Source organism: Crotalus tigris, unplaced genomic scaffold, assembly GCF_016545835.1.
Source record: "Crotalus tigris isolate CLP2741 ecotype Arizona unplaced genomic scaffold, ASM1654583v1 scf7180000024401.5802323, whole genome shotgun sequence".
In the NCBI taxonomy this organism is placed as follows: Eukaryota; Metazoa; Chordata; class Lepidosauria; order Squamata; family Viperidae; genus Crotalus; species Crotalus tigris.
Window position 1 is genome coordinate 1,609,649 of NW_024100569.1, and position 24,919 is coordinate 1,634,567.

General features: G+C 36.7%; 1 protein-coding gene across 1 annotated transcript in view; it reads right to left on the reverse strand.

Annotated features, from left to right (window-relative positions):
- FAM102B (family with sequence similarity 102 member B) overlaps positions 1–24,919 on the reverse strand; it is a 32,121-nt gene that overhangs the window by 5,364 nt on the left and 1,838 nt on the right. The window contains exons 2-10 of the mRNA XM_039329644.1: positions 15,791–15,911; positions 14,885–14,914; positions 14,554–14,670; positions 13,877–13,923; positions 8,775–8,881; positions 7,702–7,797; positions 3,833–4,019; positions 3,616–3,743; positions 2,508–2,577 (exon numbers count right to left, since the gene is read on the reverse strand). Of these exons, the coding sequence (XP_039185578.1) occupies positions 2,508–2,577; positions 3,616–3,743; positions 3,833–4,019; positions 7,702–7,797; positions 8,775–8,881; positions 13,877–13,923; positions 14,554–14,670; positions 14,885–14,914; positions 15,791–15,911 (903 nt within the window). The remainder of the gene's footprint in view (positions 1–2,507; positions 2,578–3,615; positions 3,744–3,832; positions 4,020–7,701; positions 7,798–8,774; positions 8,882–13,876; positions 13,924–14,553; positions 14,671–14,884; positions 14,915–15,790; positions 15,912–24,919) is intronic.

A 24,919-nucleotide genomic window follows, 5' to 3' on the forward strand; every position in this document is an offset into this window, starting at 1 on the left:
GACTATGCAAAAGCCTTTGATTGTGTGGATCACAACAAATTGTGGCAAGTTCCTTAAAGAGATGGGAGTACCAGACCATCTCATTTGTCTCTTGAGAAACCTATATGCGGGTCAAGAAGCAACAGTGAGAACCAAACACGGAACCACTGATTGGTTCAAAATTGGAAAAGGAGTCCGGCAAGGCTGTATACTGTCGCCCTGCCTATTTAACTTATATGCAGAGCACATCATGAGAAAGGCAGGGCTAGATGAATCAAAAGTTGGAATTAAGATTGCCGGGAGAAATATCAACAACCTAAGATATGCAGATGATACCACTCTAATGGCAGAAAGTGAAGAGGAACTAAAGAGCCTCTTGATGCGGGTGAAGAAGGAGAGTGCAAAAGTTGGCTTGAAACTCAACATTAAGAAAACCAAAATCATGGCATCCGGCCCTCTCAATTCCTGGCAAATAGATGGGGAAGAAATGGAGGTAGTGACAGATTTTATTTTTCTGGGCTCCAAGATCACCTCAGATGGGGACTGCAGCCAAGAAATTAAAAGATGCTTGCTCCTGGGGAGGAAAGCTATGGCAAATCTAGACAGCATACTAAAAAGCAGAGACATCACCCTGCCAACAAAAGTGCGTATAGTCCAGGCCATGGTTTTCCCAGTTGCAATGTATGGCTGTGAAAGTTGGACATAAGAAAGGCTGAGCGCCAAAGAATTGAGGCCTTTGAACTATGGTGCTGGAGAAGACTCCTGCGAGTCCCTTGGACTGCAAGGCGTTCAAACCTGTCAGTTCTAGAAGAGATCAACCCCGACTGCTCCTTAGAAGGCCAGATCCTGAAGTTGAAACTCAAGTACTTTGGCCACCTAATGAGAAGGAAGGATTCACTGGAGAAGAGCCTAATGCTGGGAAAGATTGAGGGCAATAGAAGAAGGGGACGAGAGAGAATGAGATGGCTGGATGGAGTCACTGAAGCAGTAGGTGTGAATTTAAATGGACTCCAGAAGATGGTAGAGGACAGGAAGACCTGGAGGAACGTTGTCCATGGGGTCGCGATGGGTCGGACACGACTTCGCAATTAACAACAACAACAGCAACAGATCAGCGGTTCTCAATCTGTGGGTCGGGACCCCATTTGGGGTCGAACGACCATTTCACGGGGGTCACCAAACAACGCAGTCCGCCATTTTTTCCCCTTTTCCTTAGTTGTGCTACTCCCTTTTATTCTATTGGCTTTTGAAAGCCAATAGAATAGACTCTCTTGAATAGAGTCTAATTCTATTGGCTTTCAAAAGGCAATAGGAATTGTCCAGGCTGTCTCTGCCCTGCTGAGCCCGCCAAAAGTCCCATTCTGCAAACGGTGCTGTACCAGTTGAGTAGTCCTCGACTTACGACTGGTTGAGTAGTCCTCGACGTACGACCGGTTGGGGGTCGCGGCATTAAAAAGGTTGAGAACCACTGACTTAGATATTTAGCTATTTTTTACAAGGTATACTTTAAAAATGGACTCCATCAAAGTTACATTAATTAGAATCTAAACTCGGATGGTCCTTTGGGACTATTCTGATTTAACCATAACATGAAGGTTAGTCTTAGAAACAAGAAAAGGGGGAAAGCAATAAAGCTCATATGGGAGACTGACAGGAAATCTCAGATCTGTAGGCTAGACTGGAACTTAAATTAGTTTGCCATTGTGTGGAAAAAGACTATACAAATTATTTCTATTTCATTGTGAATTGAGTTAACTTTTTAACCTTAGATCTGATGAGAAAAAAAGAGGTAAGATTGTTTTGGGAGTATGTTAACACTCATTTTTCAGAAGAAGCCATGTTAAAGAATTAGGGGGTTCTATTATCCACCCACCAATTTACAACTAAGTTTAACCAATGCTTAAAATGCAACATAAATAAATCAATGCATCCAAAAAATGGAGGTTTGTCCTTTATACTTGTGAGTTGGAGAAACGGTGTCATTTCTTATAAATAATTTTTTTCCCCGTTTGTTCCATGTTCCCCTATGTTTCTGTTTCTTCAATATTTGAGTGTAACCCAAAGAGTTGTTTTTTTCATGCTATATACCAAGGGTTCCCAACCCCTGGTCTGTGGATCGGCACTGATCCCCAGCATGTCTGCAAGCAGGCCACACAAACAAGCAATGCTCCATCCTCGGGATGCAGGCAGTATTCAAAACTACACCCCCCCTGGTCCACGGAAAAACCTTTATCCATGGCACCGGTCCCTGGTGCCCAAAAGGTTGGGGACCTCTGCTATATACAATGAAAGATTTTGATGCTTTATAGTAATTAAATCAATGTTTCTCAACCTTGGCAACTTTAAGATGTATGGACTTTAATTCCCAGAATTCCCCAGCCAGTATGTCTGATTGATGAATTCTGGGAGTAGAAGTCCATACATTATAAAGTTGTCAAATTTGAGAAACACTGACTTGAAGTGTTGGGATATGGTTTCCACTGCTGATTATGTTACAGACAGGAGCATGCATTGCATTAATGACATACCTATTAGGTAAGTGATGACTTCCAAAGGCAGTGCTTCCTCCGGGACCTACAAAAAGTCTTAGTCCTTCTTCTGCAAAAATAAATATAAATATTACTATGTTTGACAAGCTGTTTTGTGGAAAAAACTATGATACAATGAATGTTTCCTGTCTCTTCCAGCTGTAAATATGGCTAGGAACCTTTGGGAGCAGAATAGGATATGATGGGAGAAATTCCAAAAAAAACTTGAATTGTGGAAACTGCAAGCCCCCCCAACTTTAAATTATTATATGTAGATTCTCTAGAGCAGTGATGGCGAACCTTTTAGAGACCAAGTGCCCAAAAACTGGCCCCACCCCACTCCACCCCCTGCCCCGCCTCTAGCCCATCTGCCCGCAGGGCCACTCACCACCTCCAGGCCCGCCGCAGATCACCCAGGCAGCCCAGCAGCGCCATGGCGGCCACGCCCTCTGCCCGTGCCCCACAGCATCAGCTGTGCATGATGGGGCATGAGGGCAGATTCTTGTCTACACTGCCTGGCTGCCATGTCCTTGGCTGTGCTGCTCCGCATGGGCCATGCTCAGGGGTGACTCTCCAGGGGGCTGCTGGTGGGGAGAGGGTCACGGGGAGAGGCAAGGCTGGGGCAACGGCAGATGTGCCCACAGAGAGGGCTCTGAGTGCCGCTTCTGGCACCCGTGCCATAGGTTCGCCACCATTGCTCTAGGGTTACCAAATTATATATAGAAATTTAATAAATACAGTTATCAGTATACAGTATTAATTCTAGAAATACATTTCTAATCTGAACAGTTGTGTTTCTTCAGAGTTTCAAAGGATTTAATGCTTTCATCAAAATGACCAAAGCAGCATTGTGCTGCAGTGTCGGCTACTGTATGCTTGCATATACCATGACCACATCCAAAAGGGGTGGAACGTCTTTGTTTTACTGATGTGATGCTGTTTGCATAATTTGTTCTTCTCTGTGGCTGATGCTATGTTTCTTCAGTAGGTGCTATTTTTAGTACCTTTAACAATTACTACACAATTAGTGATTTTCCTCTATATAACCTAAGATCTGGAATGATTCATCAACAATTTATTCTCAAGTTTTCATTCTTGTTTTACAAACCTTCTGCACTTGAGTCCAAACTGAAGTCTTGAGTCTGCAGTATTTTTTCAACAATATCATCTGCATCAACTCTTGTTGCATCAACCCTCTTCAGCTGTGATTCCACAGAATCCTGTTTTACTGGTAGCCTATGAAAAATATGAAATATTTAGAAATGTTATGCTCCAGAAATAATCCTCAATAGCTACCATATTATTAAACCTTTCATGATAGTTACCTGTTTGAGTTTTCGGAGAGTGCATCTTTCATAGTTGCTTTCAGATTATCCTCAGTGCTTCTGGATTCAGCCTCTTCACATGGCTCTAGAATACTACTTATACCAGTTGATGTGCTTCCCACAGAGGTATTTCTTTTATGACAGAGGTCAGAGAAACTGGATGATCTAGAATGTGCAGTACTGTATCCTAAAATATATAATTATTAATTCAGAGCCATTAGTCTGATGCCATGACAAAAATTCCAGATTCTTTTTCTAACTGGAATACACATTTTTAATGTCAATTATAATATAGCTATATAATATAAGTTGAGGACTACTTGTACTAAATTCTAAAATAACAATTTAAAACCTTTTGAACATCCACTATGGCTTCAACTGGACTACTAGCTATCCAAAACAAAACAAAACAAAATCTAGAGCCCTAAAATTCCATATGGATCCACAACTTTGTGAGTGAAAAATTTGCAAAAGTTTCTTACCTCGAAGAATTTAGGGCATGAATATTACTAAGCAGTAAGTTTACATGATAAGGGAATTGTTTTCACCACAAGCTTATCATTTATCTAGCAAAAAAAATCAAGTCTAAATGAATCTAGCTTCGTAGATTCACATCAGTAATTGCCATGTTGGCCATCAAATCTTAATTTGTGCCTACCCTGAGGCTTCAATGTAAATACTAAACTCAAGTAAAATTGAGTCACGTATATGAGGAATTACTGCATCAGTTCAGAAAGAAAGGCAGTTAGATGAATTCTACATATTCATTTTCTACTACAGAATTACAAAACCTGCTACCTGCTAAAGAGGCATCTGCATAGGAGGATACATTCATAAAATACAGTGCTTGGTTCCTAGAGACTTAGCTGTTGCTAGATTTAAAAAGAGAGCCAGTTTGGTAGAGTTGTAAAGGCACCAATCTAGAACCCAGCAGAATGAGTTCTAGGCCTGTCACTCTCTCTCAACTCTAGAAAGAAGGCAATGGCAAATCACTTCTGAAAAATCTTGTCAAGAAAACTGAAGGGATTAGTATAAGACTTGAAGATGACAAAACAAACAAACCTGATATTGATAATGAAGAGGGAAAGGAAGGTACTGGGAAGTTGAGGTATACTGGGACTGCTGATAATTTAATTTTTTAAAAATGATGTATTAAATCAAGTAGGACTCTCCACTTGGAGGGGATGCATAAAAAAATTAAATTAAAAAGCTAGTAACAAAACAGAGAGTGATTTTCCTCATCTGTTTCATCCTACCATATTTTGCTAATGCATGTCAGAGAACGTTTCCATACAAAAAAAAATCTTTGTTGGGTGTGTTCTTCTTCTTTTTTTTTTTAAAATTAGTCTGGTATTGATGAGCAGCATCTTTTAGCTCAAGGGGCACCTGATAAACCCTTCAGTGTCAGGACTAAAGTAGTGGCTGAAAAATCTCAACCAAATTTGGCCTTATTTGAATGCAGGAATGCAGTAAAGGTAAAGAAGCACCTATCTTCAATGGACATTATGAGAATTAGAGATAAAAGTGGACAGTACAAGAAGAGAGAGTGAAATTTCTAAAAGCTGATTAGGTGTAAATGCTAAACCAGTGGTGGCGAACCTATGGTACGCATGCCAGAGGCAGCACTCAGAGCCCTCTCTGTGGGCACTTCTCTGAACTGTTGGTGGCAGGCTGCGGAACCCCAGAGTGCACTACTCGAGGGGCTGGAAGACTGTGGCTGCTGACGGACAGTCGGCCTCCATGCGCTTGCTGGTCTCTGTATACAGGGGCCGATGTTGTCAGGCAGCAGCCACCCTGGCCCCTGCCTTGCCTTGTGATAATGGCACCCCCGCCCTGCCTCGCCCCGCAGGACGAGCCTCCTGCCCACCACCCCACCTGCCAGAGACCCCCTGGATCTCCTCCAACCCTGCCTGGCCCCCATAGGCATCCCTCCCCACGAGCAACATTAAGGTGACCATGCCCACCTTGGCCACACCCTCCTAGTCTGCCATGACCACCACAGCCACACCTATCTAGTGGGCCACACCCACCTGGCACCCAGCGATAAATAAGTGGGTTTTGGGTTGGGTTGCAATTTGGGTACTCGGTCTCTCAAAGGTTCGCCATCACTGTGCTAAACAATACTTTCTGTTTGCCTAAAACTGTCAACTCTATGACTACTGATTCCTGTAAAACAATCAAAGCAGAGTTTGTAGTTATGTTTATCCTTGTCTCAGTGGGAATCTAAGACCCATGACTTGGGAACAACACTCATATGTCTCACATGTTTTTCTTTGTGCTAGCCTGTACATTCTCCTTCACTGTACTTGTTGCATGTCACTCTTTGAATGGTAGCATACATGGATCTTTGTCCTATGAGAACTCAACAATTTTTTCCGGGCCAAAACTAGCATTCACTGAGAAATCAAAACAAGCTGCCCAAATGAAGCAATCGGTAGAAGGATGTTACAAAATAAACTAATACACAACAGGTAACATTTCTTCTCTTACGTTGTCATATTGTAAATATTCTGACAAGATCCAATATATGCAATGTGTATATGAATTCGAATCAACTAAATCTTCTCTATCTGGAAAAAATGTTATTACCACAAAGATTATATTTCTACTAGGTAAATTTAAGGTAAGAAACGATTAAGGTGGACTTGTAAAATAAGGAAATGGCTATGAGAAATCTTAAGTAGTGCCTACAGAAAGTCACTTCTTAGAAATAAAGTTAAACGTTGGTATTTTGGAAAAAGAAACGTGTTTCTTCTCGAGTCTTCAGACATGAATTCAAATAACTAGTACTAGTGGATTAATTGTTATTTTGGTAAGTTCCTCTTGTAATTATTTATTTAACCACAATGGAATTTGGAATTTTGGTCATAAGTTGCACCTTGAGGCACCACCTGATAGAGCTTGATTTTACAACTATTTTTTACAAAGCCATAAAGTGAGTCATTGCAGTTAAGTAAGCCAATCATGTAGTTAAGTAAATTAAATTGTTGTTAAACAGATCTATTCTCTTGAATGGTTTTTACCAGAAACTGATTTTTGCAATTACCAGTTTACTGTTGGTAGCAAACACTTTTTAATCAAATTACACAACATACTGTAAATTTCTCAAAGCATATAGGTAAATTCCCTTCATATGTTCAAAGACCCACAACTGTACATAAGTATTCTCCTTTCCTTCCATCAATAATAGGTGGGAAGGGGAGATTTTTTTAGACAAGTAGGAGGGTGAAGGAGGTAAACAGCATCCAGAGTCACTTTTCTGAGATGAGTGGCTACAGAAATCAACTAAATAAATTGGATTATACATTAAGTTGCTGCACAGAAGATTTATTCAAACTTATATATAAGAATCTAATCAAGCAACATTCAGTACTAAACTGGGTCAACGGAATTCAAGAAGGATTGGACTTGGATTGTTTGTAGTAACATAAAGATTTTAAGCTGATGGCATGTTTAACTCCTCCCTCTCCCCAGCTCTGCCTGCTCTTGTATAGTATTGGCTTCATTAATCAATATAATTTCTTTTAAAAGCTTGCACATCTTAAAACAGCCAGCTAAACATCCTGTAATGCAGTACATACACTTTTTAGTAGCACAAAGGTGAAGTAAAAACTTGGTGCTCATGTTTAGACTACTGTTAAATGTGTTGGAGCTGGGACTGTAAGAAAGTGCTACTAACCCTTATATGTTTCATAGTTTCATAAATGTTTCATAAATATTTCTTAAAATTCTCTATTCATTTGCAATAGTAAAGAATTTTCAATTTAAGAACATGATTTATGAATCCATAAAACCTTTTTTTAAAAACAAAGCAGAAAATTTGTTATTTATAAGCCCTGAAAGTATATTGCAAAGAATAATATTCTTACCTGATACTTTTGACTGTTGGCTTGCATAACTAGAAGTCCTAGAATGTCCACATGCTCCAAGTTCATCTGGGGCTGAGATGCTCTTGTTTGTAAAATCTATTGGGAAAAAAAAGTTAGATTGAACAGCACTGCTGTTGGATTATTTAATCAGTAATTTGCTGAATTGATCTGTAATATTATACCTTTGCATTATATATGAGGAATTAGCATGCAGATAACATTAGGAAATAATGGTAAGTAGCTATGTTAACTCACTTACTTCTCTAATAATTATCTGTCTTGCTACAAGGAAACTTGATTCCTACATTAAAAATCCTCTATTCTGTCTTTGTTTAGCTTTCATCATTTAAAAATTTATATTGAAAAATATCCATCACATCTGTTATTGCTACAGGGGACTATCCATTAACGATGGATATTAGTAAATGATGTTGGTCACCTATGTATCTTCACATTATTTTTTAAAAAAGGCATTCCAATACTTGAATAAATGCTGGTAACTAAGAAATGAGCTACACACTGTAGAAGAGCAATAACAAAAACTGTTTGAAGATTAAACAAATTTGAAATGTAAAATACTGCATGTTAGATCATTTCTCAGTATTTAAAACAATCTGTAAGTAAATAATTAATAATGGAAGAAGGCATTCTTCAAAATAACATCCTAGCTTTCTTTAGTAATATTTCACAAACCAGATAATCCTAAAATTCTTTATATACATAACCTTTTATGTTATGTATATTGAAATATCATAGGTGTCTGTCACAGGGCAAGGATAGGAAACTTCCATCATACATCATGGCATATAAATGCTGGATGATTTCCGCAATGATGTTATATATTATTCTGTTGCTTATTCTAGATACCTACAGACAATACTTTATCTAAATAGATATATCATCCCTCATGCATGTTTCTTAGATACACCTGATTTGTTGATTTGTCATAGAGAAATTCAATTATTTGAAAAAAAAACTATGATGAAGTACAATCCATCATCTTAAGAAGCCTAATACTAAGTAATTGAATCATTATTGATTTTCCTGTGGCTGATCGCCTTCCAGTTTCCTACCTGATACAGTCAAATGTGACCCTTTAGTATTCTCTGCACCTTTTCTGTCTTCATGCAGGGATTCTGATTCTCCAGCAATTGGTATAGACATTGCTGTAGATGGAGGGCTGCAATCAAAAAGGTTTGAGATTGAAGGTTATTGTGTCTGTGCTTATGTATGCATATACTCATACACATATACTTAAGGGCATAGGCTTTATGCTACAGTTCAGCAATAATTTTCAACTCTCCAGACATTTAATCTCTTACTCAGGAATTGGCTTGACTCAGCAGAAAAGTTGGCTGGATAATAGTGTAAACAAAAATGAAAATTTACACAACAATTGATCGCCCATTCTGGAGCAAAGAATGTAGAGCTTTTATATATTTGTGCTGCAGAGTGAAACTGCTTTTTCCCTCCTGTTTTTTAAAACTAATGGCTACTTGGTAATTTGAGTCCTAGAATTATACCTAAAGAACCTTCTCAGTAATTGGAAATATTAAATTTATCAGAACAGGACACCACAATTTTACAAAAAACAAACAAACAAACCCTCCACTCTGCTTGGAACTGCCTATATTCTTTTAATTCTTAATAATTCTTAAGTCCTTGGTTAGGATTTGAATTATTAAGTTTCCACCAGTCTTAGACTATAGATTATCCACACATAATTATAACAACTCCTCTGTCAACAAGTCAGCATCTCTCAAGAAGTTGGCAAGGGACTCAGGAGCTCTGGCTGGGCAACCAGAGCCCAGCCCTGGAAGCTTACTGGAAGAACAACTACCACAGATAAGACAAAAAAAGAAAAATGTGCTGGAAAACCATACCATTATGGCCTGCTAATATAAATCAGAACCAACAGTGCAGGGCTAGTTAAGGCAAATATTTCAACATAGGAAAATAATTTATCCAGATTCAAATACTACTGAATAACAACTAGCAGATCAAAGGAGGTTCATTACCAGCAATAAAATATTCAGGGAAACAGAATTGGAAGAGATTTGGAAAAATTGTGAATATGAAAGACTCAAAACCAATTGTAGGAGAAACTCAAATAATAGCAATTGGGAATATAAAGGAAGTGAGCTGGGTGAACTAGAGATAACTTAGAAGTAATAACAACGGAACCAGTACAGGCCAGCACTGAAGCAACTTATGAACTGACTCCCTGACAAGAAGAATTAAAAGAGAAAATTATGGCAGATGTAGAGTTACCAGCAGAAGGACAGAGACTGCCAGCATTGAAATTAGTGCCCCCAAAAGATCTGAACCTATAATGAAAGATGTGAATAAGTTGCTTGCAAGGATTAAAATAACATCTATCGAACAGATGTGTAAAGGTCAGAGAAAGAAACTTAGGAAGAACCAGCCCTAATTGATCAGGCGATAGAAATAGACAATGGGAAATTGGTACTTTCAGATTTGCAAGTTTCTGTTATTTAGCCTTACAATAAAGTAAAATTGGCTCATCTGGTCATGTTTCCTTCCTGGCTTATCAAGGAGGACTGTCAAGAACACACTGAACCACTCCAGTGAGCAATGAACAAAGCATACCATCTCCTTCTCCCAGAGTCCTGATGGGGTATGACACTTTAGCTTGTAGACTTTATGGCACTGTCTACAATTTTTGCAAGCCAATCCTATTTTATTTCTGTTATTTTTTTTTCACTTAGAAGGGAAAGCTGATATTAGTCCATCTAGCTTTTATGATTGGTTGAAATATCATCTGGAGCAATTTTTCTATCATTATTTGACAGGCAAGGTTATTTAAGCCTTGGAGCAAAGATGCACTGTTGTTTTGAAGAACACAAATCTTCCTAGCATAAAGCTGAAATTTCTACTCTCCAACCCCTCCTGCATGCTACATCCAAATCCAGCTCCACTGAAAAAAAATTGGAGCTATGTTAATAAGGATAAACATGAAATTCCAAAATGTAATGTATATAAAGTATCTAACGCAGTCTAAGTTATTAATTTTTTTAATATTATGAAGAAATGAAGATGCCCTACCCTGCTGGAAAATAACAGTTGAGTTTATTATACTACATCTGAATGACACATCAAAGTAACACTAAACAATCAGAAAGGCTCAAAATAATGTTTCAGAAGAAAATACAAGTAGCACTCAATACAAATGATATTTATAGATGACTCAGATTAAATGAAGAATCAAACAAGCCTATTGTTTACTGTGATTCTGGGCAAGAAAGAAAAAAAAATGCTATTATGGCATTTTAAACACTAACAAACTTGTATCAATTATTTCAGATACTCATAACATTCTTATCTGAATTTTACACTGTTATTTAAATCTATGCAGTTTAAAACAATTAACTGCAAATTAAGAATGTATGCTGTTTTATAGTTCTGCACATTTCTTTTTGCGCTGCCTACAAGTAAATTATAACATGGCTAATGGAAAAGAAAATCTTCCCAGCTGCACTGCTACAATTAGAGCTACAGTACATGACTCATTGCAAAAGACCTTGTTAGTCTAGAAGTTCATCCCAATCATATTTTTTTTCCTTCCTGGTACAATGTACGTATACAACTTTCTGGAATAGCACATATCCAAAAGGTCTTATGGTTCTTATGGATGAGAAGTCAAACCACAAAAACCACGATCTCTAATATCCAACATACAGTAGGTCAATGCAAGGCACACATTTGTATTACTAATTGAGTATGTTATTGTTAATAAAGTTAAAATACACAATCCTAGGAAATACAGACAAGGTTGTGACTAAGAGGAAAGGATCCTTCAACATTGTTCCTTAACTTCAGACAAGAATATAGCTGATATGATAAAAGCCCACATGCAATTTATGCAGACTAACATAAGCCAATTGTCCTAGTTTTTGAGACAGACTGAATAGCAGCACATAACTAGCATTTAACATTCAGCATTTAACACAATCATTCCCCAGCATCTAGTAGACAAATTGGGCCCTTTAGGTTTAAACACTCCTTTGTGCAACTGGATTCTTGATTTTCTTACTAGTAGGCCCCAGTATGTGCGAGCTGGAACAAATATTTCTAACACCCTTTTCTTGAGCACAGGTTCTCCTCAGGGCTGCATCCTACGTCTGCTGCTGTTCACCCTGTTGACTCATGACTATTGTGCTAGGTTTGCCACCAACCATATTGTGAAGTTTGCGGATGATACAACAGTAGTGGGCCTTATTCAAGATGACAATGAGGGTGCTTACAGCAAGGTCGAGAGTTTGGTGAACTGGTGTAAGGAGAACAGCCTAGTTTTAAACACTGAAAAAACTAAAGATCATTGTCGATTTCAGAAAAGGCAGGCACAGCCACACTCCTCTATGCATTAATGATTCACCAGTTGAGATGGTTACCAGCATGAAATTCCTGGGTGTGCAGTTAATAAGTAGGCTGGCTTGGTCATTCAACAGCGAGACCCTGGTGAAGCAGGCACAGCAGCGCCTGCATTTTCTACGTCGCATGAGAAAAGCACTTCTTCCTTCCCCTGTTCTTATCACTTTCTACAGAGAGACAATCGAGAACATCCTGTCATATAGCATCACAGTCTGGTTTGGAAGCATCATTGCTTCAGATAGGAAGGCAGTGCAGAGAATGGTGAGGATGGCTGAAAAGATTATTGGAAGTTCCCTCCCTTCCATCCAGGACATAGCATATAAGCGTTGCTTGAGCAGGGTCAGCAAGATTGTCTGGGACGCTACACATCCTCTTCATGACCTGTTTTCCTTGTTATCTGTGAGGAAGCTCCGTGGTATCTGAAGCAGAACATCCAGATTCAATCACAGTTTTGTTCCATACAGTATTAACTTTGTGAAGCCTTGTGAAGGAGGAAGTTTCCTCCTTCCATTATGTATTCAAGATGGACAGTGATTAATATTTATGTTACTTATATGTAAGAGTGTAGGTCTATATATATGTTGTATATAGTATGTTTAAATGTGTGTTATGTATGTGTACACTTTGAGAGTAAGCACCTACATTTCACTTTTAATGTGTGCCATTGTGCCTACAGTGAAAAATGACAATAAAGGTTATCTATCTATCTATACTTATATTTTAGTCTGCCCATCAATACAGAAGACAGGAACTGAAGGGCCAGAGAGACTCATTTCCTTTGGATTGGACTAACATAATTTAAGACAAACATTTGCAATTTTAGCACTAAATTATTCTCTTAATACAGATCTGATACGCTGGGTAGATGAGAAATTCATCTAACTAACCAGTGATAACATAAATATCTCCTTGTTCTATGACACACAACCACCCAAATAGTATGTCAAAAATACAGTTTTTCCAAGATCAAGGTGGTACTGTGCTATCAAGAGATATACTGAGTTTGAGGATGCATTCCAAAAAGTCATAGTGAAGAAACAAACAACTAGGTTTCATTTCATTTGCTTATATGCTTAGTTAATATGCTTACCTTGCAGTATACATAATGCCTACCGATAAGGAAGAATAGGGTTAGGGTTAATCTATCTGCCTTGGGTGACTGAAATGTGGCTTTAAGCAGAATCCAGTTTTAATAGAATGACAACAGAGTGCAAATAAAGATTGCTGCAATTGCACAGCAAGTCCCCTGCTCATGTAGGACAGTATGGAATTAGATTACTAAAACTAGTATTTTATATTTTTAAACATCTTAGATAGGTAGCAAGATATGTATGCGGGCACACCGATTCATAAATATTGAAAACTAGTATGGTATAGAGGTGAATGAGCTGGTTTGGGGCTTAGAAGCAGGGAGAACCAGCTTCTACTCCTCCCTTAGGCTTGGAAGGGAGTTAGGTCAGGGGTAGGCAACCTTGGCTCTTTTATGACTTGTGGACTTCAACTCCCAAAAGCTGGCTGAGGAATTCTGGGAATTGAAGTCTACAAGTCATAAAAGAGCCAAGGTTGCCTACCCCTGACTTAGGTGATCCTGGGCCACTCAATCCTTCTTAACCGTAATCAGAACCAGTTCAGCAAACAGCCAGTTAGAAAGTAAAACTCCACATTGCATCATGCATTGATAGAGTCGCTATAAAGAGTATAGCAAAAGCAGTGCGTAACACGCAGACTCTGCAACCAAGTGGGACAAAGGCCAAGAACAATATGTATGTAAATTTAAACTTACGTTTTAAAGCAAGGGTCTCCAGACATTAGCTGCATGCTGATTAAGATCTATAAATCAGTAAGAATGAAATTTTAAAAAAATGAAATCAAACTGCAATTCCAAAAATATGGAAAGAAAAAGTGAATTATATTCTATCAAGTGAACTATCAAATTACCAAAAATGGATTATAGTTACAGCATATAGATTAGAACCTCTTATGAAAATCAATTACAAAGGCCTAATTGAATACCAATTTCAAAACGAAATTCATTAACAAAGATTGTTATCAAAACCATCTCAGATGAAAAAAGCAAATTGTATAACTTCACTAAGGATTTTACTTCTTCTGTGTTCATTATGTCACCAGACATAACTAATGACAAAATTAAAAAAAAAAAATGTATTCAGACAAACTAGAGTGCAATACAATATCCCTAAAACAACCGTAATAATTTAAGAACTTTCTTCTGATGGGTTTTCATTTGTTTATAATTTTTCATCAGATATCCTATTAAAACAAACTAATTCCTTTAGGTCTCATTTATTGTACTGTGATCATGAATGGGGATGGAGGGAGAAGAGGAAGAGAAATATGAAATAATGGATGGTTACTATACTTTATTTTCCTATTAGCAATTAGCAAAAAGTTACTTCTAAAAAATAAAATGGAATGGAAAAAAAATCTCCACATAATTACTTTGAGAATTGAATTGTCCTGCCTTGTGTTTTTGGTATCATAACCTTCCAGTAAGCAGCGGCGAGTCGTATTTCCTGATCCAGCAAACTCTGCCAGGTTAAGATCCGCAAAACCCAACTATTGAGGAAAGAATGAAGTTAGTAATAACAGAACAAAAAAAGAAATAAACAAATTTAGGCTTTGTAGTATGCCTTATCTTTGTGCTACATAACAATGTTTTATAATGCCTGGTATCATTCAAAACAATAAGAATATACCGCAATATATTCTATACACAGATATGAAAAGGAAACAAAAAGAGGCATTGGATTACACAGTGTTATCTTTTTACCTTTGCATAAGTCTTCCCTCCTTTTAATTCCTGCAACAAATAAATAGTTGTAGTCAAAAAACCCAAATCAAATGAAGTTATATGGATTCTTTATAAGGAAGCATAGCAAACAACTTCATACAATTAGTAGTACTCTTTGTAAAATTTGGATGTTACGATTGTTATCAAAGAGAGCTGCTAATGTTTATTCTTCTAGATCTGGATGAGGCAGAATAAAAATAAGGAAAAGAAACAGTAGACTACAGCTCTTTATCTTTTCCTTATTTATTTTGAGTCTGAATCTCAAGGACCTATAGAATCTGCAATGTTAAAATGCAGTATTGGAAGCTACCTCTGCCCACAGCAGAAGTTCGATCCTGACCAGCTCGAGGTTGATTTAGCCTTCCATCCTTCTGAGGTTGGTAAAATAAGGACCCAGATTAAGGCAATAAACTGACTGTAAACCGCTAAGAAAGTCCTGAAAAGCATTATGAAGCGATATATAAGACTATATGCTATTGTTATTGCTATCTTAAAGAATGTTTCCCACTTTTGAGATAATAAAGAAAATAATATGGATGTGTATGTGTGTGTTTGTATAATCACAAATCTAGATCTAACTGCACTATCTTAATCCAACCTTCTTCAATTTAGGGTCTTCTACAGATGCTGGATTTCAAGAATATTGGGCCAGCATACATAGTCTATTATACTATACACTAGTATGTGTATGTAAAACACCTTTTTATACATCAGTAAGAGATTAGACAATAGCTAGAGCAGAATATGCTCAGGAAAATCTAATTTGAAATAACAAAATTAATAAATATATAAACTTATAACTTAAATGGGAACAAATACTAAAACAATCTATAATTTACAGGGACGCAACTACAATGCAAATGTAAGTATGACACCCATTTATACCTTTCGTACAGAGACTCTGCAGATGCAGGGATCCAAAATCCCTGTAGTGGCACTTGCACTTATTTTACATATAAATGAAAACCTTTTCTTCCAATGAACACAGTTTGCTTGCACCACTTCTCTGTAAATAGAAAAAAAATACAAGATAATTAGACACTGATAACACAAGATTTAATTGTTATTTTCAGAAAATAAATCCTACACATCTTAAGACATCATAGGTCAATTTCCTCCTACGTGATTAGTATCTTCATTTCAATGTTAATAGCCATGTGGGATTATTTACTGCTTTAAAATGTATTCAATACTGCTTTTTAAATATTTTTACTATTTTTATTATTAAACCAGAGATTAGGATAATGCATTAGGATGGTTCTGCCTTCATATGGAAAGATAATTTACTTCTATAAGGAAATTAATCATGGACTCACACTTCCTACTTTCCTTGTACATAATAATTTATGAGCCTGATTTTCAGCAAATATGACTTTGGGACTATATCTAAATAGAAATTAATGCACTTTCTAGTACTGCATTTGGTATATATAGTATCTAAGATGCTCTGATATTAAAAAGTAAAAACAAAGAATAAATTGGACGGCTTAGATGAGAGGAAAGGATTGCCAGAACAAACAATTTCTTTCATCAATCTGCAATCTTATTTTAACACAGAGCACTGTTGACCTTTAACTACATAACTTTAAATTAGATAAAACAAGTAACAATATTGAAAGTTGAAATTGTATACCTCTGGCATTTGCCTCTGCACAAAATACATTAACTTTGACTTTTTCAAATGCTCTTAATGTACATTAAAGTTAAACCAAACATGTCTGTGTACGATCTCTTGATATTTTTTAAAAAAACATTTTACTAAATGCAGGAATCCGACTGCAGAGATGGGATGAGGTGCTTAATTTCTTCCCACGTGATTTTTATGATCAGAATTGACCACCCTATCTGGTTTTTTCAACATGCCATCCATTCATTACAGGTAGTCATTGCCTTACGACCACAATTAAGCCCAATAGTTCTGTTGCTAAGTGAGACAGTCGTTAAGTGAGTTTTGCCCCGTTTTACAATCTTTCTTGCCATAGTTGTTAAGTGAATCACTGCAGTTGTTAAGTTAATAACACAATTGTTAAGCTTTCCCACTGACTTTGCTTGCAGATGGTCACAAATGGTTTATCACATTACTGAAGGATACTGCAATGGTCATAAATACGAGTCAGTTGCTAAACTTCTGAATTTTGATCACATGACCACAGGGATGATGCAATGGTCATAAGTGTGAAAAATAGTCATAAGTCACTTTTTTCAGTGCCATTGTAACCTTGAACAGTCTCTAGTAAGTCGTGGACCACCTGTATTTCACTGTGATGAATAGTTACCATTCAGTTCATGTGCAAATGTTTTTAAAATGAAAGTAGGAAAATATTCTACTGGAGAATGCACTGCATTTCAAATAACTAAAAGTGCCAAGCATTATTCTGAGCAATATTATCACATCCTTCCATCCAATTTGCCTAAAATTCGATGGATATGGAATAAAAAATATTATTTACAATATTAAGAAGCCGCTCAGAATTTTATACAAGCATAAAACATTCAGAGCATCCTTTCCATTTCTGTAATGGAGGGGAGAGTTGTTAATTAGGTTCTGAATACCCAGATTATGAATAATTTATTCCATCTTGAATTTCCTGGTGACCGCTCAAGTGCATTAATTTGTGTAGAGAATACATCCACTCACAGATCAAAACCTTTTACTGAGAGAGAATAAAATAACATCTGTGGAAATCCAACTGAGATTTTTAAAATAGCAGCAACAACAACAATAATAGCACCCCTCTACCTGGCTTTTGGCAGCCAGTTATTAACAATCTGATGTAATGTGGTTCCTGATATATAAATTATAGCAGGCCACAGTTTCTGCGGTAACAAATGTGACAATCAATACTGAGTTCAAGGGAAAAAGCTTTCAAAGCACAAATAATGCTTTGGTAAATCAGGAAACAGTGCAGTGGAAAAACTAACCTGATTCCACTTAACAAAATAATGACCACAATTTAACTTCAGTTTTATTTTTATTTTATTTTTTAGAGGAGAAGAAAGTACATTTTCACACAGACAACACATTAACCGAGGAACAAGCTAGATTTAGAAGCGGCTGCTCTATTTTTGACTGTGCTCTTATTCAACATCTGACAGAAAAATACACTTCCAAATCATGTGTGAAGCTATATACAGCTTTTATAGATTTCTCTCTCAAACACAGAGTGGCTATTGTGAAGATTTTACTTTTGATTAGCCCATCGCTGTAGGCCAGCTATTCTCATGGTTTTAAGTGGCTTACAATATTTTTTTTATCTATGTATTCTGCTAGAATACATTTAACAACTTCCTTGCTGATCAGTGGAAATTTTGGTCCCAACTTTGGTCATAAGTCAAGCACTCTCTGTATTTAAAAACCAAATTGTCTTTTTATGCATGCATATGTAAACTATACATGTATAAAATACTACTGGGATTTAATGGGCACCACTTCCCACATTAGTCTGTTAAATCAAGGACTTACTGTACTATATATTATGAATTGTAAAATAAATAGGGCATCACATTTTTTCCCCACAAATATATCCCCAAAGTTCATATGTATCTATCCATTAAAATGTAATGTACAAGCCAAAACATTTAAGAGACAAGATTTAATGACTGCAAAAAACTTTGAAAGAATACTCACTACATTTAGGGGGGAAAAGAATCCACTCTTATATTTAGGCTAATTGAAAACATATTTTGAGTACAAACTTCACTTTTTGAGCATTCATTCATTCATATTTAAAAATATTATACAAGTTGTTGTTTTACATTTAGTATATTCTAAAACTGTCCAATAAATCTGTTTTTACATTCATATTGATTGGTTACCCTAGCAATGAACTATAATGACAGTGTCAGTGGCAACTGTGCTAAAGAACACGTTGATGAAAACATTCCACTGTGAGTCAACTTCCTATGTACTAGAAATGCAATGTTTAATTCACACACACATCAGATAAACAGATTCCAATTTACAGATGATGTTGCAGTTTCACAATCATTCTTCAAATTCATTTGTTGAGGGTTTTTCATCCTTCTATGAGTTATTTATTGGGAAGAAGAAAAATGAGTCATCAGAATGAACTGGAACTTCCGAAGATGCCCAAAACTCAACATGTGTTTTTGCTTATTTCTAGCAGCAACTTTTTAATTTTAAGGAGGATACACATAGCCCGCACAGCTACCCTCCACAACACAATGCAGAAAAAAGGTGTTATGCATGTCTGCCTATAATCTGAAACCCATTTTCCCCTTTGAATCTGAAATGCTGCACAGACCTACTAGAACAAGGGTGTCAAACTGCTGGCCCATGGGCCAGATGCGTCATGGCGAAACTGCGCCCACCCCATTGCCAGCAATGGAAAAAAAAGTTGTGATACATCGTGACATGTCATGTGATGTTCTGAGTTTGACACTCCTGTATTACAACTAGATATATATACATAGGTCCTAACTTATCAACCACAATTGGGTCTGGCAACCCCATTGTTAAGCAAAGCGGTCATTAACTGAGACATCACATGATTGTGATTTGCTAGCTTCTCCAATGACTCTACTTGTTAGAAACTGGCTATGAAGTATGCAACTGGTGATCATGTGACCATGGGATGCTACTATGACTGCAAAGGTCTGCTGGTTGCAAAATGCACAAATCTGTATTGTATGACCGCAGAGATGCGGCAACAGTTATTAAATATGAGAATTGGTCATAAAGTTATTTTTCAGCACATTTGTAACTTCAAATGGTCGCTAATTAGGGCAGTCATAAAGGTCGCCGACCTACAATTGGTTCACCTTGGTTTTGCAGTCTAGACTCTAGAGCAGGGGAGGTTTATTAAGCTTCTGGTGGACAACTATATTCAATTAGTGAGTTGAATTTGACTTGGAAATAACTATTCTTGTTTATTTTCAATAGGCATTTGTCTATGACAAAGAGAAATCTACATTAGAATGTGTTTACACAGGGGTAGGCAACCTTGGCTCTTTTATGACTCGTGGACTTCAACTCCCAGAATTCCTGAGCCAGCCATGCTGAGGGGAAAGGGAGTTTCCAAACTGAGCCATGCTGGCTCAAGGAATTCTGGGAGTTGAAGTCTATGAGTCATAAAAGAGCCAGGGTTGCCTACCCCTGGTTTACACTATTTAATTTTTTTCAGTATTTATACTGACTACTTGAAGCTTCATATTTAATGTTACAAATAGTATCACTTTCTACACTTTGGCTTGGTATCTCATTAAGGTAATTAGGTGAGTCACTTTTTTACTGTTAGTTCACAGAGAAGAAGTGGCACACTGTTTCTACTACCTTTATTGTATTTTTAGCCTTTTAAAAAATATTGCCTGTTAATGCAATGCCTTAATGCAGATTCTGTGGTTGTGACTGGGAATATTTGATGAAAGGATGAGAATAAATATATGAAAATTTTACTTGGGCGTTGAAGCCTACTGTAAGTTGGAAATACACATCATATATTTCCCCTAAAGAAATGAATGCAATGGGTTTAAGACCAGGGGTGTCGAACTGCCGGCCCACAGGCCGGATGCATCATAGCGAAATCGCACCTATCAGATTGCCAACAATGGCAAAAAAGTCACGATATGTCGCGACACACGTGAAGTTGTGAGTTTGACACCCCTGATTTAGATCATTCTATATCAACAGTCCATTCTGTGGCCAGTTGGATGCCTGTGGAATGCGCTTGAGTACATATGATTGCAATAATACTCTCCTGCTTGCATTCCCTGTAAGGCTGAAAATTTTTTTTTTTTAATAATTTTTATTAAAGATTAGTTTGTATTGATCAGACTAATATAACTACATAATCACAGCTTCTGCTCAATAAACAGGTGGCAGGCAGGGCTAGGAGGGTCTTTGCATGGCTTTGTCTTGTGCTCCAGGTTTGGCAGATCCTATTTACAGGCACTTATGCCCTGGTCACCTCCAGACTGGACTACTGCAATGCATTCCACATGGGGCTGCTCTTAGAAGAGCATTCAGAAGCTTTAGCTGGGACAAGAATACAGTGGCATGGGCAAGTTATGTATAATCCTAGAGTAATCATTGTAACAACTCTGCTCTCAGAAGTGCATTGGTTGCCGGTTTGCTTCCAGGTTCAATTCAATTTATCTTTTAAAGTCCTTCACGGAATGGGACTAGGACATCTGAGCGACAGCCTCTCCCCATCTGCATCAATCTGCCCCATTAGATCTGGTAGAGTAGGTGTGTTAACATTTAGTGGGTCCCAGGATACATATTGTACCGAGTGTAATATTCTTCTCCCCAGAATAGATCAGTTCCATTTCTTTTGGTATTCCCAAAAGTTCTCAGGACCGGGTTATGTTGTCAAGTCCTGGGGCTCCCAGATAACCAGAGATTTTCTCAGATGGCTCCACTGTTGAGGTGGCCAATTTCATCCATTCTCTCCTATGGTTTTATGATATTTATATGAATTTGTTATATTTTGTTTTTATATGTTGTTTTTTATCTGATTGTTTTGCACCACCCAGAGTTGCCTAGAGTCCCTCACCCCATTCCCTATAAGCCCATCTATAAAACCTCATCTCTCCATGTTAATTAGTAAAAGTCCAATAAGGATTAGTAGAAATAATAACTTAAACATTACAAACATGTTGTCTACTATACCCAATAAATAATTTCCCTTTTTCTCCAAATAATCACTGTTCTCCCCAAAAAAACCCACAATTAAATATTACCAGAAATAGAATCCATTATTTTAACCTTGATTAAATTGACTTCGTATTCTTTTTTCTTTTTCCCAACAATCTAAGTTTCTCAAAGAAAACACTAATGGCTGCTTTCTCACATTCTCTTTGTCTCTTCTCTTAAAGGTCTTGTTATCTTTGTCTGGCCCCTTTTATAATTCCAGTGTGGTAACTCCAGCAATTCCATTATAACAAAATCATCCACATTGCTCTTCGGATTTATTATTTGTATATCTTTCTAAATTTTAAAATCTTCATCAAATTTAATTTGTAAATTCATTATTACCATCACTTTCTCATCGGTTATAATGTTTATATCCACCTGTAAGTCAGTTGCAACTTCATTCAATGAGCCTTCTCCCTCTTCAAGAACACCTTCTGATTTTACCTTAGAGTTAAATAATTCCAAAACTTCCTGTAAACATTTCTTTTAAGGTGGCTATCTGGTGCCTTCTAGGGTCCAACCTTCAAAGTCATCTTACCGGTTTCAAAGGATAAACAACAGGATTTTACTACAAGAAAGTATCTTTTCAATCAGCTCCAAAGTCTTAAATCAAGTTCATTTGGGCCCTTAATCAATTTAAAACTTTCTAAAATCAATAATCACCCTTTTGTTGTGTACTCTGAAAAAAAGTCTTACAAAATTTTACAGTTGTAATTTTTTTACTTAATGCATCTTTAACAAGCAGTAAAAGGAGGGAAAAAAGTAAACTTCAAAGTGATTCAAAAGATAAGCTTTGGTTTAACGTTAAGTCCATAAAAGGCTATATTAATGTCAATGAGCTTGGTGGAATCTACGCTGTTTGCAATTGACCACAAAAGGGTTAGCTTCTGCTGTCTACCACACACAAAAAGGCAGTTGTCCAGAGTATGTATGGGTGATATCAAGATTTCTTCTTGCTCTGGAAAATTTTTTGGCAGTCTGGATCCAACATCTGTTTTTAATTGAAATATACTCTGTTTCGAAAAGGCCAGCTTGCAGTAAACTGTGAATCTACAGTTGATGCAAGGCTGATGTAACATTTATCAAGATAAAAATCTGAGACATGATGTAGCTGAGAAAGACTCCCATTGATTGAGTGATTGATTTATCAAATTTGGAGATCGCCCATCTCCCTCACAGAGTGAGTTGATATTAAGAGATAAACATATAATTAAATCTGTGGTTTGTCTGGAATATAATAACAACTTTTTAAAAAACAACAACAACAATATTTAGAGTGATAAACTAAAAACCTATTTATCAGAATCTGTAAAACAACAACATTTCATGGCATTTTAAGAGACTAGTGATACATTTGTGACATTGTGAGGACTAGAGCTAAAAACGTGAGATACTTAAAATGCCTATCATAACAATTTATATTAAATTAACAATAAATATTAAAATATCGGTATTAGATCAAGATTTGAATCTATGCCTTCAACCAATTGGGGGACCTACTATTAAACATGAAAACCTTCTGGACCTACTACTTCTTTTTGTTATTTCTCTAACTGAGTAAGTAATGAAAAGGAGAGAGAAAAGTGAATGTAAAATTGCTTTCATTTTTGGAAACAAATCTGACTGAGATTAGCAAAATAAATAAATTAAATTAACAGTTCAGGAATTGAATTAGAACCATTCAGAGAAAAGGGCCCACCAAAGCTTCTTAGCCAAATACTATCCACAATTAGAACTGGTACTGAACTATGTAAAATGTAAAACAAAATATAAATATTGGGACAAGCATTTATAAGTAATGGTACCAGTGTTGCTACGTAAAGAAAAGCCATGTTAACATAAGTTAACCTTAAATTCTAGGATATACTAGTTAAATATATCAATGTAATATATTAGATTGGATAGTCACTTTCTATAGTTGGAAACAGTTCCAATTTCCATTGATTTTATCAGATTTTATCTTTAATTTATAAAAGCATTTCTATGCATTATACAAGAATATATCAATATGCAAGAGTCTTACTGGATCAGGCCAACAGCCCATAGAGTCCATCATCTTGTGGCCAACCAACTCCATTCAGGAAGGTTGCAAGTTTGTATATGTGGGTGACACTCCTCTTCTACTATTGTAGAGGCAGAGAAATGGCCTTGAGGAACAGGACGAAAAGCTACTACCAAGGAGATAATCAGATAAAAAGGGCCTGGGCCAAGAATGTAAGGTAAGTAACCATTTCAGACAAATCCCTCTTTAGTTCACATGAAGATGGAAGGGAAGGAAGTGCAAACCTGCAAGATTCTGTTACTAAAGCTTTACAATAAAAATAGTAGTGACTTAGATGACATTGGTTTTATGGTCTGGTCTACTTTGAAGGGCTGATAACTATTGCTATCTAGCAGCTAGTAAGGTATATTGCCTTAAGGCTAAAGGCAATAAATATCACCAAGAACCAAGTCAGTACTGTTCTTCCATGACAACAGAATTACCCTATGCATTTATTAATTCACACTTGGAAGTATTAAATAAGCAATCCAATGACACATTTAGTAACATTTTCTAAAAGCATACTAATATGAATTTTGCCTCCTATATGAATTCACTCTGGCAAAGTTACACTACATTCTCAGATCTCACAGTATGTTGACTTTTAAAAAAGAATTACAATATAAGAATACTGGTTTTCTGTTCAAAATGCTATAAAATATTTAGGGTTTCCCCCCCCCTCAGGTGCTTAACCAAGTAAGGAGTTGAATCCAGGTTATTTATTTATACCCAGTAATAAAATGAAAAAAAAAACATAGTAATTGAAAATTCTGTTATGTGACATATGCTATATTTTGCAGACACATGTTACAATTTTCAACTTCTGTGATGCTCTCCCTATCAGAAATAACTAATCCTGATTGCAAGGCAAGAGGATCTCTTTACTTATCACAGGACCATTGTTCATACCATTGCAATAAATGTCAATTCAGTTGCATTCTATACACCAACAGGGAAATTGCATTTTTAAACACAGGAATATCATGCAGTGTGTGCTATTGCTTGGTTTGCCTCATCTCTTCAGTTCCTGTGATGTCGCTATAGGTATGTGATTGTATAAAATATAGCTGTTGTGTCAGTCTAAGGAACTTAGAAGGCAAAGAAGGTAAGGCCACAGCAACATTGGCCAACAACATTTGTATTTTACTCTTTATTTTTCTTTACTAGGGAAGGAAATGGTTATATATACTGTACTGGTACCATTTTTCATTCCACTTCATGAATGCAAAGAAATGATAGTTCTGATATGTATGTCAAGAGACAATTAAAAATTTTCTGTTTGAACTTACTGTGCTGCATTACATATGTCACAGCTACT